This window comes from Bactrocera dorsalis, chromosome 2 (genome assembly GCF_023373825.1).
Source record: "Bactrocera dorsalis isolate Fly_Bdor chromosome 2, ASM2337382v1, whole genome shotgun sequence".
Taxonomy (NCBI): Eukaryota; Metazoa; Arthropoda; class Insecta; order Diptera; family Tephritidae; genus Bactrocera; species Bactrocera dorsalis.
Genome location: NC_064304.1, coordinates 96,740,167 through 96,758,217, shown reverse-complemented (window position 1 = coordinate 96,758,217; position 18,051 = coordinate 96,740,167). Strand labels below are relative to the sequence as shown.

The window sequence follows — 18,051 nt, the reverse complement described above, 5'->3', positions numbered from 1 at the left end:
TCATTACATATATGTGAACTTAACTTAAATTTCATTTGCATACCTCCACTTATATAGGAATGTGAGACAAGTTTACCTTCACACCAACAGTTCTCGAGTGTTGCACGCGATGTCAAACGTTTGGCAGATAGTCTTTTGCATGGCGACACGGCCGACGATGAGGTAAGCATTACAATAGAAAATACTAAATTAGAACCACAAAAGTCCGAAAGCCCTGAGGTAGAGCTAGCGGCGGATGATGTAAACGTTGAGGAGAGTCTTGTTATTCCCGAAATAGATATTAAGCCAGAAGCTGATGAAAATGAGCCTGTAGAGCCTGCACTTGGGCAAGATTTGACGATTGCAATGGCTTTGATGCCACAATTCGTTATTGACGAATGTCTCATGCCCATTTTCCTGCCACCCAAAGAAAAACCCACATGTGTAAAGCAAATTAGCGAGGTGCCTTCCGAGCTACGCATGCTTTCAGCTGAGGCACGTGAGCCCACTAAGATTTCTGAAACCTTTAAACGACTTTCCTTAGTAACTTCTCAAAGAAACCGTAAACGGCGTATTAAGCGTCGCGTACTTCAAACTCGTGTACGTCGTATTGTTTCGTGTTTCAACGCGCGTCGACCCACTCGTTTCCACGACGTCATCGATATTGACATAAGTCAATCGGAGGTACTACAACGTTTCGATAGTTTCCATTCCCTGCGTGAAGATCCCACGGAACCGCATAACAAAATAGACGCATTCACAGAAACTATTTTCGACAAAATCGATAAAGAAACGGAAACTGAAGGCATCTATATAGAGAGTAAGGAGAGCAGTGTGCAGGTGAATGATGATATGAATCCCGAAAGAATGCTCGATTGTGTGCCTTCACAGACGCGCATGTTCATCAATCTACTGAAGACATCGGTCATAAAAGATACTCTACAGGTAACCCAGTTTAATAAGAATCTACTAAAACGTTGGGAAGCAGATAAAGAGTTTCGTGATGGTCTGGAGATACTGCAAACATATTCAGTTTTCGACACCAACAATAACGAACAAGTATCGGCCGAGAATTATGAACACTTTGTGAACGCAATGTCGTGCTTGCATGTCCTCGAGGAGCTCTTCAAGCCGACTAAAGTGCCGGTGCGTATAACCATTGCGTACTCACATATATACATACGTCGTATAAACACTAAAACATACATACACTGGTACACAGTTACTTGAGTTGCATTGATTAATGATCGATTATTTGCGATTCTTTAGATCATGCAACAAATCGAGGATCAAATCAATGAACAACTTATGAGCTTCCATACCAAGCGCATGGAGTCGGAGTTCTATTGCACCGTTTACTATCCGGTGAAAAGAGAAATTAACTCGGAAAATACCAATGATTATGAACTGCTCTTGTCAAATCCAATGTGAATACCGACGGTCACTGCAGACACCGCGGATTTGAATGTGGCACCTTTAATAAAAAAAAAAATTCTGAAAAATATAAATCTGTAAATAACGAATGTATTTGAAAGTATGTTTGCATGTGTATAATGACTATGTACATACTATGTAAGAGATGAGATCTGTTCTTTAAATACTAAAAATTTTAACGAAACTCCTATAACCAAAAACAGTAAGTTGTGGTGAAAACTTGTAATAAAAGAATGTCTTAAATAATGGAAATCTGGAAACCCTGCCTCTTATTTTCTTTATCTAATAGATTCCAGCTTGTTTGAACCGTCCCCGTAACGGTCCCTTTGTTCAAACGAGTAGTCGAGTTTGACGTCAGTCAAAATCTGACAGTTATCTGACATTTGTGTTTCAAACTTATTCGGGTAGAACTTTCAAAAAAAAGCAAATTCAAATGAATTTATTTTTAACTTTCGTGAAATGTTAATCGAATTTCTTCTATTCGTCAAAATTTGCTGTAACAAGAAAGAAAAACTCGCAAAAATTTTAAAAATATTTGGCAATTCATCGCATAATGGACACAGATAGAAAGCATTGCAATCGGCCAACATGTGGCAATAAGACGAAATGTGCACAATCGAATAAAGATGCTAAACGATCTCCGATGACTTTGTGTAGACCCGGAGCTGAGCCGGCCAAGGCTGCTACGCCCAACGTTGGCAATTCGACGCAGATATTATTTGTTGATTCGAACTTTACGGAAACTCCTAGTGAGTATGACACCTTCTATGATTGCTATAGCGATGTTGAAATAAGTCAGACAAAAGCTGTGGTGTCTTCAATGTGTGGCCTAAGTGTGCCACCGCCTCCTGTAAAAGATTCTCGCATGTTTCGCGATGCACTCAAACAAGTTATTCTCACTGCTCAGACGCTCTTGGTCGATTTCGACAGAGGCGGTCGCAAGGAGCGTAGAGGTTGCGGTTCGCGTTGTCGATGTGATGTGCGCAATATTAAACCTCATACACAAACCGTACAATTGGAGGTAACGGCAAAAGTCGCTACAAATAAATCGTCCACACCGCAAAATATTCGCATCGATCCAATCACATTTACAATACCACTGAAACTACACGTACAGGGACAACACCAACACAACATACCATACTCGGTGTCACAGCAATCAAATGAATTTAGGAAGCCACCGCCGCCGGCTATGCTCGACCGGGATCCAATGCCAAATATGTTTACCTCGATGGAGCCAATACGCACAGCTATAATTACAGCCCCACGACAGGAAATAAACAGTAAGACGGCATAAAAAAGATCATGCCTTAACTAATCATAATTTTTGTTAGGTATACCCATGGAAGGAAGTGGACCAGCATTTAATTTTCAATCAGCTCTATTACAACAAATGGTTGGTATACCACCAGGTTTTCTGCAATTACCGTTACCTGGTGCTGAAGCTTTTACAGCACCGCCTCCGTCCAAGGGAGTTTCGTCAAAAGTACAAATTCAAGTTCCGCCACCACCACCACTAATGACATTAGGCAGGCCAGATGAAACAACGACGATAAAAGCGAAAAAGACTTGTAAAGGAACTTGCTCTGTGAAACGTCAGCAAGTGGCTTCGACTGAAGCATTTTTATCACCGTCCTTAGCACCTGTTACTAAAGGGCCATTTCTGACAACAATAACAACGTCGTCGATACCGTCTGTGGGAACAGGTAAATCACCTCAAGTATCGGAAACAAGAAGTCAAGGCGTATGTGTACTGTGCGGACGTGGAGGTGAACAGCCAAATAAGCAAATCGATGTTTCTCAAAGAGCTCCTTGTGGAGTGTGCTCGAAAGGAAAGTTTGTTATGCCACAGCCGCAACCGGGAGAATTCCCCCGTCCCATACAGAAAACGGGTACATTTGGTGAATATTCACGCTGTGATAAAACTACGGAATCGTTAGTGGTACTTGTTCCTCCAGTAATGCCCAAGTCTGCGGTTAGGGCGGGTGCTGAGGTATCCTCAAATACATGTCCCTTTGGTAGTCTTCAGAAGCAAATGGAAATGCAGCGTCCATATGGTGCTGCGTGTCCAATAGGACCATCACTGTTGAAACCACAGCAACAAGATAATCAAATAAACATTGAGAAACAACAACATGATGTCAAACGTCCCTTGAAAGGCCCTTGTGGAATGTGTTCGACTGAGGTTCCGGCACCACCACCATTTGATGAGCCTTTATTTAAATCAAAAGGACCATGTGGGGTATGTTCAAAACCTAAGCCAGCAATTCAAAAGAGTCAAGAAGAAAAAGTTCGTCCATTAACAACTCCTTCTGAACATACTAAGCCTAAAGGAATATGTTCAAATCGGCAGGAAAACCCTTGTGAAATTTGTCCAAAAAAATCAGCGGCTGCAAACGAGTTTGGTAAACCGCCATGTGGAGTTTGTTCCAAAGCTGTTGAGGTAGCGGTTAAAACTGAAAAAACTCCATGTGAAATTTGCTCGAAGAAGACAATGACTCCAATAGAGGTTATTAATGCGCCATGTTCAAAAATACTGGACGAGCCAGTAACATTGGGAAAAACTCCATGTGTAATTTGCTCGAAAAAGTCAGCGGTTCTAAAAGAGACTATTAAACCGCCGTGTGGGATTTGTTCAAAGAAGTCAACGGCAACAATGGAGGATATGAATGCGCCTTGTGGAGTTTGTTTACAAATGGAAAAACCTCCATGTGGAATTTGTTCGAAGAAGTCCACACCTCCAATGGAGGATATAACGCCATGTGGAGTTTGTACAGAATTGGAAAAACCTCCTTGTGGAATTTGCACCAAGAGGTCGGAAGCTCCAATGGAGATGAAAACTTCTAAAGTACCTTGTGGAATTTGTTCAAAAAGGTCAGCGACTCCCATTGAGGTTATCAAAGGGCCTTGTGGAGTTTGCTCTAAATCAGTAGACGCACCTGAGGTTGTCAAAGGGCCTTGTGGAGTTTGTTCAAAATCAGTAGACGCACCTGAGGTTGTCAAAGGGCCTTGTGGAGTTTGCTCTAAATCAGTAGACGCACCTGCGAAAACAGGAAAAGCTCCTTGTGGTATTTGTTCTAAAACGTCAGCGACTCCAATGGAGGTTGTGAAAGGCCCTTGTGGAGTTTGTTCAAAGTCAGTAAAAGCACCCACGAAAACAGAAACAGCTCCTTGTGGTATTTGCTCTAAAAGGTCAGCTGGACCAGTCGCAGTTGTGAAGGGACCTTGTGGCGTATGTTCAAAAGCAGTGGAAGAATCTATCAAACCTACAAAACCCTGTGGTATTTGCTCAAAGGGCGTAACAGCGCCTTTGGAAGTCGAAACAGGACCATGTGGTATATGTTCTCGGGGAGTTACTCCATTTGTTACTGAAGAAATAGGACCATGCGGAATTTGTTCAAGAGGAGTCGAGTCTGCTGTTACACATGATAACTTATCTGCTCCAATGCAAGAAATAATGGGACCATGCGGGATATGTTCACAATTGGTAAGTGGTTCCCCTACGGTGGAACCCGAAGAAACAGAAGGGCCTTGTAATATATGCAAAAAGGCACCAACGAAACCCGATTCTCGAGATATTTGTGGAATTTGTAAAAAAATGCGTGCTCCTGAAAGTCAAGCAATGCCAGCCGGAGCTCCCTGTAAAATATGTGGTCAAGGACCAACAACGACTTCAGCTGGAAGAACTTGTGGAACATGTAATTTTACACCCACTTCACCGTCAAGTGGATATAAATCATGTGGATCTTGCTTGGTAGCACCACCCAAATCCTCGAACATTCGAACATGCGGTACCTGTATGTTACAACCTCCAACCAGAAGTGGACGAACTTGTGGTACATGTATGGTGATACCTACACCAGAGGCTATGGCCGAAATACCACCAAAAGTAGAGTCTGTCGTGGAACATCGCGTATACAAGGCATTACCTCAACACAAAGACATTCACATTTGTTCGCCATGTCGTTATGATCCGAGTCCATTAATAGACGAAGAGGGCAACGTATTTTGTCCACATAATTGTGGTTGTTGCTTATGCCCTTGGCGAAAACGTGCCACGGACAGCCAAATCGATCAAATAAAACATGAAAAAATCAAAGTTTGCAAATGTCGTATGAAGGGTTCTATATTTGCGGATTACACATCACGTGCCAAATGTAGCAATACGTCCTACTTTGATTGTTGCCCATGCCGCGAAAGAGCGGAGGCAAAATATTTGGAAATGACTGGTGAAGAGATGTGGAGTCCCGATGACAAACTGAGAGAGCGAGTACGCGGTGAACCCGTCAATTTGGAAGATGTTGTAGAATACAAACGTACGAGCACCCAATAGTTTCCGGTTTTCTAAGGATTGCTCAGAAACATTTAGAATTTGCCTTGAATTACAAATAGAAAAAAAAACAGATATTAACACATAAATATGTAAATACACGAACTCAAATCGAAAATATGGCTTTGTTGAGACAATGTTGAATAAATTGTTCAGTTTTAGATCTTGAAATTGAATAGAGTCTAATTTCTACAAGTTCTTGTAAAAGGTTTCAGAGTATGAAGTGGGTTTCATCGCGTATCCGCTCAGACGGTTTACCTTCAGTGGAGAGTTGTAGAATTTACAATTCGTAGAAATACGTAATCGAAATTATTTACACCCCTCTAAACCATTTTCGATTATTACAACTACCTTTTGTTTTTTTTTTTTCTTTGACAAGCTCGGACGAAATTTTGAAATTAAAATTATTGAAACAATTCGTAGATTTTGTCGAAATATTTTCTGTTATCTAATTTGCGTCTTTTGGCGACTTGTCTTTTGTATTTCTTTTCCGTTTTTAGGCACTGCAGAGAAGTGCTCCCAAACTGATACTCACCGAGATAACGCACATTTAAGCGGCACCCAAACCATCCAACTACGTATAGAACCCCATGCACAGAACGCAGCGATGTCCTGCATCAACTATCCGTCCAATTATCGGGTAATTATGGAAACACCCTTATCCACTATCAGTAATCAGCCAACAACAGCGGAGCAGCCGTTAACTCCGGTACAATGTTCCTGTCAGCGTACGTTCCAACAGCAAAACCAACATCATCAATTCCCATATCCACCGCCGCAGACTCCGCAATCAACACAACAGCCACCACTTGCAACGCCGCAGCAGCAAATACAACAATTGCACCAACAGCAGAAGCCATCACTTCAACAACAACAGCAAAAGCAGCAGCAACAACAGCAGCAGCAAATGCAGTTGTATCAGCAACAACAACAGCAACAATTGCAACAGTTTGTGAACTGCTTAAATCAACAGCCTGTTGAGCAAGCTTCGGCCAGCAAATCCAGTCAGCAAGATTCGCAAAATTCACAAGCTTCTACTGTAACAACAGCCGGTCTTTTCAGCAAAGCATATTGCATTCGCTCGACATCAGAATCAGGTGGCCAGCTGAGCTGTCGCTGTCCATTTGAAATTTCGATATCCTCGGCACATCCACCGGCAAGGCCGTCCTATGAAATACGTTTACCAAGTGGCATGGCATCGTCAAATTATAGCAATAGAAATAACATGAGTGAGGAGGAGTTCTATTCGCTTAGTTCGGCGTCTTCAGATCGGGATGATTGCATGCCATCGGCAGCGGTCAAAGGAAAAGTTAAAAACGGTAGTAAAACAAAGAATCGCTTTGCAGACTGCGAATGCCCGCCATCAGTACAAGAGAACAAGACCAAGGCGAGTGCGAACGCGAACGCGAACCCTCCACGAAATGTAGCTATACTGCAATTGCTCCGCGAAGTCGTACAGTTAATCAATCAGGGTGACGAGAACGGTACTGGCTGTGGTTGTGGCGTTGCAACAACAAAAATGCGCAATATCGGCGCACTTGGTTCAGAAGAATCGATGGCCGATAATGGTCCATTCAATTCCGGTTTTAAAATAACATTCACACCAAGCCGTAAAGGTACCAGTCCAAATCAATCGATTGCTCATTCGGAAATGTCTGAGCCACAACCTGTAGGTCAGCCCGTTAATATACCACTACAGTTGCCATGTAATCTGATAATCACACCAAATTTGCTAACTTGTGCACCGTGCTCACCATGTGTACCTTTGTCTAATGTGGCGATCCCACCGCCGCAGAAGATGCAAATCACTGCTGGATCCGAAGCGCCGACAAAATTTTTGAAGAAGGTAAAGGTAGGCGAAAAGAATGCAGAAGGCTATTGCGGCACTAAGGGCATGCCCTGTAGTTGCATAGGAGATCTGGAGCTAATCGAAGAGATAGCGACACTTGCGCTCGCTGCAGACCCCAAAAATCGCACTGAACCGTCTAGTCAGCCTTGCGAGGAAGATAGTCGATATGGTGCTGGCGCAACTTTTGATATTAGTCCGATTGTATGTGGCAAGGGTTGCCCTGAAGAATGCACCTGTAAGCAGCCATGCCTTTGTCCGGTACACGGCTTCTACCAGCCGACTGCCATGCCAGATGACGAAGAATGCGAATGCATAGACGCCGATGATGCTGGAATAGTCACAGAACCGAGTCAATCGCAAACTCATGTCTCGGCCGCACCATCCGCCACTGCCAGTCAGCGTACGAACCAAACGAACAAAACAAAGAGTGATTGTACCGAATGCAGCTGCTGCCATTGCCAGGCGATGCGTGACAAACAAAACTGTTCCACCATTGCCACTCAGAATCAGGCGAAGGACCAATGCAGTTGTAGTGAGCTGGTACGTACGATATGCCTAAATACACAATTTAAACTGTTTTAAAGGTCATTATGTTATATAATACGAGTATTTGTATATTTTATTTCACAGCGATTCTTTATCGATTCCATAATAATGGATCTGGATGCCATGGAGCAAGCGCGACGCAAGAAAAATGCCGAACAGGTAATTTCTTACAAACATAGCAATTGAAGATGTTTAAACAATCACATTTCCATTAAAACGAGTACATGTGTATGAATCGGTCATCTGTTAAGGGGTTACATGGGTTTCCTCGGGTAAAAACAGCATTTCTTCAACAATTTTTTTCTGATATAAAAAATTAAATATTTTATTATAATTTTTTATTGTTACAAACATACACTACTAACAAAGAAATTCGGAAATTTTTGGAAAAAAATATTTTAAACTCCGCCATTGTGACATCCTTTTCGGTGACCTCGGTAAAAAATTCGCCCGCGTTGACAGGATAACTCCTTACAGGATCATCTAAAGTGAAAAAATACGTGTCTTAAGTAAAACCTTAACGTAGAACTTGATCGGTTGAGTAGTTCTCGAGAAATCTTGTCAACCGACTTTAGAAACACAGTTAACGCTTTTCAAGACGGCGGACTTAGCCTAGTTAGCCTCGAGCGCACAAGTTCTCAAGGCTGTATCTCCGAAACTGTTACTCGTATCAACTCGAAAATATAGAACAATTTTCTAGTGGTGTTGTAGAATTTAATAAGGCAAATCGATTTTTTGAAACCCGTAAACCCATATAACCCCTTCAATTCTTATTTATTAAACTCTATTAACAAAAAATTTTTTTTTGGAACAAAGTATTGTATACCATATTTATTTTTAATTTAGAATACGACACCGACACGTGGTAGGATCTGCCCGCGTCAAAGCTTCCCCGTTACAATCACAGAAGTCTCCGACCTAGGCATTTCTTCGCTGTACGTCAAATGGGTGATCCACGACTGCTGTGGCATTGGCGGCTACGAGGTAAAGTAACATTTAGTAGAACCAAGTAAATCATACTCATGCAATCCAAACTCATAACTACTCTCTCTGTGCGCAGATCTACGTCGACGGTTATTTAACAAATCGTTATTTCCACTGCAATCACGAAGCGGCTGTAATTTGCGACATCGATGTCACGAAGGCGCACAAGATAGTGCTAGTTGCACAGCCGAAGCAGAGCGACTGCAGCTGTGGTGACAACATGGAGAACAAGTGCAAGGAGTTGATGCGTAAGGGTGATGCCGACAAAATGGACAAATCAAACGTGCCACCTTCGGCACTCTGGGTGCCCAGCATTTATTTATACGATCCTTGTGACAAAAGGGAGGGAACGCCGATCAATCGTCCCAACCTTTGAAGCGCTTTTTGTGATGTGCGCGTGGCTTTGTGCGATGTTTGCTGGCAACTAAAAATGTTGTAATGAACCAAAATATTAATAACGGTGCTTACGAAGTTGGAGAGGATGAAGGGCGCGCATATTTTGGAAAGTAGCATAAGCTGCATGGAATAAATATCTAAAATGAAAAAAAAAAACACAAAAACAACACAAACGCGTAAAATAGGGGGATATTTAAAATTGAAGGTTCCCGTTAAAATTTACAAATAGAATGACGTGAAATGCTAGTCAGTGAAAATTAAAAGTTAAAACTAAAAAAATCACAAATTCGCAATTGAGCGCAAAGAAATCATATATCAATGTATATACATATATATGTATGGAAATTGCCGTTAGTAATAAGGAGACGTCTAAGCAGACAGCGGCTCGATTCATTGAAAGGGGCAATGCACTATGGAATTCGCCTGCCAGTTATTAAAAAATTTCAAGGAAGAAAATGAATGAAAAAACTTCAAAAAATGTCGAAAATATAAAAAAGAAGTGTGTATAATTACTATTCGCACCAATTGTGTAGACTTCGGTTTGTGCAAATTCACTACTGATCCATTCGATCCATTACATGTAATTGGCCTGTTTCAGCAGTGAATTTGTATCAAGCGAAGTCGGTAGTAGGGCCTTCACAAAGCGAACGTTGGCCCTGCGTTCAATCGTTATGTAAAGCAATATTATTCTCGTGTTGTTGCTATTTGGCACGATCTGAGCCGAACCCTTGCAAATAACTGATATGAGTGTAATCAGGCATCTAAACCTACGGCGTCTCAGATGCGTGGTCAAAGTAGTGTAATGTATGTAACTATATGTGTACGTCTTGATAAATAAAATTTTAATGTTAGTCGAAGTTAAAAGAAAAGTGCCTTAAAATTAATTTTAATGATGTAAAGCGGAGAAATCTCACAAAACTGCAATGAGTTCATACACAATTAGTTTTATTTTATTTTTATTTATTGTTTAATGCGCGTATTGTACAAATAGACGCAGAAACCAAACACAAACTGAATATCACAAATGTTTCGTAGCTAAGATTAATGCGAAATAAAGCCAATTTTTTCGTTTATTTATACATTTTAAGTTAGTAATATTTTTTCATTAAATAAAAATCATTGAAGATGCTAATAATTTCCACTAAAATATTTTCAACGCGCTGGCAACACTTTTCGCATTGAAATGGCAACGTTAAAAACTCGAATTTTATTAATTTACTATTGATTTACTGTTCTTCATTAAAACCAAACTTGCTTTAAAATAAAAGTTGCATCCTTAATTAAAAACTAATTTTCGTACTCTCGTTGCTGCCATTTTCCCACACTTTTTTCATTCGCCTACAATCAAGCACCAGCTTCACGAATTTGTAAATACACCCACACCAACGCATGCTCATTGCAGCAAAAATTAAGTCCTTGTCAGTGGCTTAAACAAAAACGTTATGTTGCGTCGCTGTTTGCGCTTCACGCAAAGCGCTTTTGCCTTAACATTTACATTTATTTTAAACGCTAATCAATTTGGTGTTAACCACTCAATACGAGTATACCTGAACGATGCAATTTATATATATGTATATTGTAGATGCATCTTATTGCCTTGTTAAGTGTAAGGCACGTAAGTGAATTGAATTTATAAAGCAAAAACAAAAACAAAAAAATATTAATATTACATTGTAGTTAATTGTAAAAACATTCAACACACATGTAGAAACACCCATATTTTTAAAATAAAATTGTTTAGCGTATGTTTTTGCATGTTACAAAATACATACATACACATGGAAATATTTACCATATACATACATACGTATTTGTGTAGCGAAAAGCAAATATATAATTTTTAAATTGTTTTGATTTTTTAAAAAGGATTAATTTCCAAAAAAAAAGTTAATGAAAAAATATTTTAATAAATTTATATCTTCCTTGATATACTCATATACAAACGACACTGTGTTTCAATTGGGTTTAAATGAATTTTGTATTGACAGATTTTCAGCAGGTTGGAAATAACACTGTTCAACAATATTTTGGAACATGGGTTATACATGTCTCATTTTTGTTGCTTTTGTACTATTTCGAGAATACTGCTATGAGCAAAAAATTGTAAGACTTTATTCATAATTTATTCTTCAAAATCTACGTCGTCCCCCGCCAAGTAATCCCTCTTGGCCTCAATACACTTTTTTTCAATCCTCGAAACATTTGTTAAAGTCAATTTTCATAATTGAATGTCTTTAATTGGCTGATTCAAAATGGCTTCACTGGAGCAGTCGGTTGACATTGCTGAAAAGCCAGAAGTTAAACCGAGCTAAATCCAGCGAATACGGTGGTTGAGGCATGATATTGGTTGAAAATTTGGCAACGTTGCATTAACGTGGTGCAAAAACGACACATAACACTCAAATAGTATTAATATTATTTTGATATTAATATTAACAGCTTTGCGGTTTCTTTATTTTATTAACGTCTTGATCATCAACTTCTCGAAGACATTTTATACTGGTTGCTGCAGGAATTAAAATTATGGAGCTCATTATTCCTCTTCTCTATTTTTGACGGCAATAGCCGCGAAACTGACATTATGTGGGCACGAAAATCGAAAAATCGACAAATTGCTATAACTTCTTAAAAAGCGAATATTTTCGATTTGTAATCGTCCTTTCCCTTATATATTTGCCTAAATAAACAGGATTTATTGAGTAAAACCCTAAGCAAAGCTTTCTGCTTGTTACTGCCATAAGTTTTGTTATAAGTTCATGAAACTTTGTATAACCAAACCAAATTCGGTGCTGGAATCAACGTTTTTTTAGACAAATTCCAAATTTCTGTGGCGTATTCGACAGACCTTGTTTTCGGTCACTGAATACTCGGCTATAATCGCGTAAGCGGTGTCTACGCCAGTAAAGAAGAAGAATAATACAAACTTAAGTTCAATAAATTAAATTCTTGACTTCCAGACTGCCAATCATCGACTGCCACGAAACCAGGAGTACTGATTTTCAGCCACTGCTAGGTGGTAGAGAAGAATCATGCTGGAAAATCTAATGTTCTCCTTCGAAAAAAGTATTGCTAAGCTGTTTTCTAGAAGTGAAGAGGTAAAACACCTTTACAGGAGACACCGCACCAAACCATTACAGCAGTTGGAATCATGTTGAACCTTTAAGCAGCAGTGTCAGACCGTTTGAAAGCTGTGGGAAAGATCGCAAAGTATGGAAAACGAGTGTCACATGGAAAGCCGAAAAAACTTTTGTGAAATTTTGCTTCAAAGGCACGAAAGAAAATCACCATTACATCGATTTATCACTGGCGATGACAAATGAATGAACGATGAATCCAAAACGGAAAAAATCATAGGTTAATCCGGAACAATCACCGACATCGACTGCAAAAATAGATCGATTCGGTAAGGAGGCAATACTCTATGTTTGCTGAGATCAGAAGGGTTTGAGATAACAAAGCTCCTAAAACTTTTGAAACTCTTAATTATAATCGCTACAGGCAACAAATGATCAATTTTGTTGCACGACAATGCACTTGCACACAAAGCAAAGTCGTTTCAGGTTACAATTTAAGAACTTGGCTGAGAGCTCCTACCATACCCACCATATTCATCAGACTTGGACCCTTCCGGTTACCATTTGTTTTCATCGATGGGTCACGCATTGGTTGGACAGCACTTCGATTCTAACGCGGAAGCCGAGAAATTGATTTGCTTCGAAATACGAACTCAAACAAGCAAGAAAGTGCTAAGTTCGAGTGTATTTGAACATTTCATGTCATTGCGACTTGCCTAGATCAAAGCGATGGAAATAACTTCAGGTGTTGGCAAAGCTATTTAGGAAGCTAATTAGGAAAATTATATTTCCACCCTTTTATACCAGTATTTCCCCTGGAATTTCAGCTAATTTCCGTAAAATTTTTATTTGACATACCCCTGGAAAAAATCATCTAGAGGCTTTAAATTGTATGATCTTGGTGGCCATTTCAATTTGACATTTCTCGAAATTTCCAAGTAGCCAATATTTTGAAATAAAACGATGGCAAACTTTCCTGATTCGAGATGTAGCAATTCATGTTGTGGACACCACTAACAGTGTTACAGAAAATGTGATCACCGAAGCTTTCAGTACCATGACACTCCGTTCCGAAGTGAAGTTGTTGCAGAAAATGCGCTGAAATATTATTGTAATTGGGGAAAGGAAAAAAGGCTTTTTCGCTTTTTTATTTTACGTTTTATTCAATAACATTCGTACGAATATATGAGGGGTTGATATATATTACAAACTTAACTTAACATTTACTGTAATAAAACTATGTTTAGATTACTTATAAACCTAGAAGTGAAGCACAAATAAGAATGAATTGGAAGAGAAAATTTGTGAGGATTTTTATATTATTGATGCAAGCCATTGTTTTTTGAATTCTTCTAGGGAAAATCGGTTGCGATTATTTTGGATGATTGAATGAAATAGCAAGTGACCACTAATCAATATTAAATAATCGTTCACTTATGTATGTATACTTATACGAGTACATGGATATCAGTGAAAAGGAGACGAAAAATGCAGGCACGAGCAGTAGCAATATGCATCCTACTTAACTAATTTATATAACAAGTATTGTTCATGATATAGTAGCAGCCATTTACAATTATAACGGTTATAAAAATTATATACATATACAATATACATACTTAGTTTAAAATATATGTACTCGCATGTGTATGTGTGTAGTATAGCTAATGGCTCACGCTTGGCTTCGCTCCCTATCTTAATTTAATTACAAATTAGGAGCTCTATATATGCTGCAAATGCATCTCTGTATTCGTAAAACTACAATGAAGAGCAAGGCAATGAAACTAAAGAAGAGAATTGTCATTTATTTATTGTGCTAAACTTTGAATTCGTGTAAATACTAAATGCCCGTTGGATCTAAGATCTCAGCGGTTGCACCCATCTACCTCCGTATACAGGGTTCGCAAGTACCGGGCACTACAAAAGACGGATGACACTCGGGACATTTAGGATTCTCGCCGAACCAATGTCTGTGATCTTCCGGCTCATCGTCGCCATGTTCAGGTATCTTTAGTAGAAATGAGTTGTACGCGTCCGTCGACAAATAGCCTGTACGGCCCAACGGTTCTAAAGGAAATAGATATTCGGGCACTGAGTAGTCTTTGCGCAACTGTGTGATATCCGAAGCTGGGACGGTTATTGTGTCAGAGCGATCTGTTGCGACCACCAATGTGTTTGGTGCCTTCGGCTTCTCGGCATTTACACGGTGTACGCTATTTGGCTGTCCCGTCTCCTTGATGGAACGCGAAATAGGCGTACGTGCGGTTGGATTATTTTCACCCGGCGCTTTTGTTGGTGCCAAACCATTGATATTCGTGATTTGCTTAGGCTCGACCACGTTTGTATTATCGTTGGCGCCACTGATGGCATTATAATCGAATGTCGCTTCGGGATATTCGCGTCCATCCACACCAATTGGCGGATCCAATTTGGGTGGTTCGAGTCCATTTGACGGCATTTTCCACTCATAATAGATAGGTGGCCCCTGTGTGGTAGCAATGTCGTGTTGCACAAACTCTTGATGTGGTGGCAGAAGTTGTTTAGCTGGCGGTTTGATGGCTTGGGTTCCGGTCGGGTCCGACGTATTGATGAAAGGTGTGGGCAAATGTAGACGATTTGTTGTAGGAATATTATAGTCAAAAGGGGAGTTCTCCAAGCTTTTTGGTACACCTGTTGTTGTAGTTACAGGTGGACGAGGTGTAGGCGGCTTAAAGCCTTGCGCTGGCGTAGGAGTGCGTATATCTTTGGAACTTTGACCGAAACTAGTTTGAATTAAATTATTTTGGCTACGTCCACCGATACTGGGTGCTTTTGTGGTAACACCACCGTTTGATACGGTGAAAGGTTTGCCCGCTAGCGTTGTTGGCCGGTTTGGCGCTGGTATGGGTGTGGTGGATGTAAACTTGTTGAAAGCTGGGGAGGTTGTAAAAGGTGTGGCAGGCGAAGTGCGTAGTGATGTCCTTGTGCTCACAGTGTCGTTTTCATTATAAATTGGATAAAGGAATGGCGGCTCGTACACCTTAGATGGTACTTTATAAGGTAAATTTGTCGTAACAACAGTACTAGTGGTAGTACTGGTTGCGGCTCTTGTTGTGGTAGTAGATGGAGTTGTTGTAACTGAAGGTGTTGTCAAAGTAATCGCACTTTTAACATTGTCCTTATTAAGGAAACTTGCCGTTTTTCTGTTCGGTTGCTCAGCAGAGTTCAAATCAGCTGATGTATTATAACGAGTACTGTGACTCGTACCTAAGTCCTCATGCTCGCCCGATTGACCGCGCTGATGTAGCGCTGCGCTGTTGAAGCGATTGTTTGACAGGCCACGACCTGATGTCTTTGTTATGGTTGGAGGTGCTGGTTGCGTTTTTGGCACAAATTGTACGTTGCCACTATTTGCTTGCGAAGTGCTGTCGTCTGAGATCTGTGCTTCGTAGGCTGGTGGCAGTATAGTGCGGCTCGGTGATGGTATTTTCCAGTGTTGCTGGCCCGGAGTCGACTGCGTGACAGCACTGAATTTGTCCTGAATTTTTGGTGTATCACCGATTTGTATTTGATTTTGGATCGCCGGAAGTTGCTACAGAAATTATAAGAAGCAGGTGAGAAGGACATTGTTAAGGGTACCACATTTGTCTTTTGAATTTAAAAAGAGACAAAAGCGACACAAAACCGTGAGAATTTAGAGTTATTTCTACAAACCTTGTACTGATCTCTGAATGATTCTCCAGAGTAATCTGGCGCATAAGGTCGATCCAAGAGGTCAGGGCGGGGTGTACGCAAACTGTTTTCCTCATCGTTCACAAACGGCTTATCCCGTTGTCCTGCATTGAAGACGAAAAATATGTTAAGTTCTGTTTATTTGGAAGTCAAATTTATTGCCATGTTTTGTTAATAGCGAACCGATATTATTGTCTTAGCTCGTCGATAACTTACATTTGCTTTTACTAATTCATACTTACCAATTAGTAAATTCGCTGCATAGTCGCTTTCAGCCCGGGAACAATTCACCATATACCAGTGATCGCAGATTAGCATGCGCTGCTGGAAAAGCGTCGTATTGGGGCACGAATAGCTGAATTGACGTCCCAACCCGTCGCACATATGATACACCTGCCAAAGTAAATTTGGATTAGTACATGTAGAATTGCCAATTATAGGTCATCTTGGTAAGAGTAGTAGGCAAGAAACGCTCATAATATATATACCTGACAGCCAGTTTCAACGTCTGCGTAGTAACCCGATGGTCGTCCAGAACAGGAGAATGATGTTTTATCAAACACGCGATGAGCACCAATGGCATTTTCACTCTGAAAAAGCAATAAATCAGTAAATTTGGTTAATGTTCCATTGAGTAAAAATAAAGATATAGTAATGAAATTTCGTGCTCGGTTCTCTGGCAAAAAAGAGAGGACAAGTTTTAAAATGGGCGTAGAACTGTAAATTTGAACAGGGGATCGCAATAGAAAGGGACACTTGGGGGCTGAAAATATTTAAAAAGTGAGCTTGGCCCGGCCCTAATCTGTTTAATGTAAATATCTCTTAAACCACTAAAGCTACATCAACCAAATTCGACAAGAGCAAATAATATAAAAACCCCTACCGACTGTGTGAAAATTGTGTTTGTTAAATCGGGTAGACCCCATACTTATCTAATATAAAGTTTTATGAACTTTCGGGTGACTTTATATTGGCAAACATGTGAAGATTTCGAACATTCGGTTAACTTTACTCCTTATGAAGAGTGATTGTATGTGAAGTATCTTGACGAAAGCCTGGGAGCATTATATTAGCATGTGGAATATTAGGTTAGGTTAATCGGTCGCCCAATAAGCCACCCATAGGCCACTTGGTTCTTTGCAATACGGGATGGAGATCCGTTGTTAAGTCCAAAAGGAGTAGTAATCGTTTGGGATGACTGTGCTTAACGCGATTTTAACAGACTATCCGGCCTCACTATCGATACCTCCTGCATTGTGTCATACTGTGGGGACCCCAGATGCTTACAGCGTTCCAAGCAGTATTCTTATGGTCTAATTTCGGGATTTGCGGAACCTTACACGCACATCACTAGCAACTACATGCATACATGTACATACTATAGGTCATATAATATTGACTTAGAAAATCCAAAGACTGGAGACATACTATACATCACAAGCAAAATTACGACGCTGCGGACCAACGAAAACAACTGCGTCCACAACAACAATACTCCACTCTTACTCAACAGCATCGCCGAGTTCAAAAAAAAGCTAAACTCTGGGCAAATGGAAAAAACGTCAGGCGGTAAAAGTGTCAGTCAGTAGTTGCTAGCTGCCCGACGAAGAGAATGACGGGGAAACTATTTGATGCGCTGTGGCAAGCAAAAGTGGCGCAATAGAACGAGTAGCTGACAAAGTTGTTCGTTGCAGGTTACAGCGTGTCAAAGCGACATTCATGACAAGCGGCAATAAACTTCAGCTTTT

At 40.4% G+C, this 18,051-nt stretch overlaps 4 protein-coding genes across 8 annotated transcripts in view; 3 read left to right on the top strand and 1 right to left on the bottom strand.

The window, feature by feature from the left end:
* Positions 1-1,410, top strand: part of LOC105231652 (putative leucine-rich repeat-containing protein DDB_G0290503) — a 134,888-nt gene extending 133,478 nt beyond the window's left edge. For all 3 annotated transcript variants that reach the window (XM_049449532.1, XM_049449531.1, XM_049449533.1), the window contains exons 13-14: positions 58-1,125; positions 1,249-1,410. In XM_049449532.1, the coding sequence (XP_049305489.1) occupies positions 58-1,125; positions 1,249-1,410 (1,230 nt within the window). The remainder of the gene's footprint in view (positions 1-57; positions 1,126-1,248) is intronic.
* LOC105231651 (AP2-associated protein kinase 1) lies at positions 58-11,462 on the top strand. The gene is made up of 5 exons (XM_049449551.1): positions 58-162; positions 6,244-8,132; positions 8,223-8,297; positions 8,985-9,122; positions 9,199-11,462. Exons 2-5 carry the CDS (start codon positions 6,351-6,353, stop codon positions 9,496-9,498), a joined length of 2,295 nt encoding a protein of 764 aa, XP_049305508.1. The 5' UTR covers positions 58-162; positions 6,244-6,350; the 3' UTR covers positions 9,499-11,462.
* Positions 1,807-6,230, top strand: LOC125776578 (uncharacterized). Of its 2 annotated transcripts, XM_049449537.1 has the most exons (3): positions 1,807-2,696; positions 2,748-4,357; positions 4,409-6,230. In XM_049449537.1, exons 1-3 carry the CDS (start codon positions 1,967-1,969, stop codon positions 5,744-5,746), a joined length of 3,678 nt encoding a protein of 1,225 aa, XP_049305494.1. In that variant the 5' UTR covers positions 1,807-1,966; the 3' UTR covers positions 5,747-6,230. The 2 variants fall into 2 exon arrangements, with proteins under 2 accessions (XP_049305494.1, XP_049305493.1); XM_049449536.1 differs by having other exon boundaries at positions 2,748-6,229.
* Positions 11,463-13,727: 2,265 nt separating the features above from the next.
* LOC105231653 (mucin-5AC) overlaps positions 13,728-18,051 on the bottom strand; it is a 47,428-nt gene continuing 43,104 nt past the window's right edge. For both annotated transcript variants that reach the window (XM_049448581.1, XM_011213072.3), the window contains exons 4-7: positions 16,792-16,893; positions 16,546-16,696; positions 16,286-16,407; positions 13,728-16,163 (exon numbers count right to left, since the gene is read on the bottom strand). In XM_049448581.1, coding sequence (XP_049304538.1) covers positions 14,475-16,163; positions 16,286-16,407; positions 16,546-16,696; positions 16,792-16,893 — 2,064 coding nt within the window. In that variant the 3' untranslated portion in view covers positions 13,728-14,474. The remainder of the gene's footprint in view (positions 16,164-16,285; positions 16,408-16,545; positions 16,697-16,791; positions 16,894-18,051) is intronic.

Bases quoted from the DNA above. Each gene is read 5' to 3' on its own strand.
- LOC125776578 (XM_049449536.1), top strand. From the start codon at position 1,967: ATGGACACAGATAGAAAGCATTGCAATCGGCCAACATGTGGCAATAAG. The intron at 2,697-2,747 runs GTAAGACGGCAT...AATTTTTGTTAG, and splicing joins CCCACGACAGGAAATAAACA to GTATACCCATGGAAGGAAGT.
- LOC105231651 (XM_049449551.1), top strand. From the start codon at position 6,351: ATGTCCTGCATCAACTATCCGTCCAATTATCGGGTAATTATGGAAACA. The intron at 8,133-8,222 runs GTACGTACGATA...TTTATTTCACAG, and splicing joins AATGCAGTTGTAGTGAGCTG to CGATTCTTTATCGATTCCAT. The intron at 9,123-9,198 runs GTAAAGTAACAT...CTCTGTGCGCAG, and splicing joins GTGGCATTGGCGGCTACGAG to ATCTACGTCGACGGTTATTT.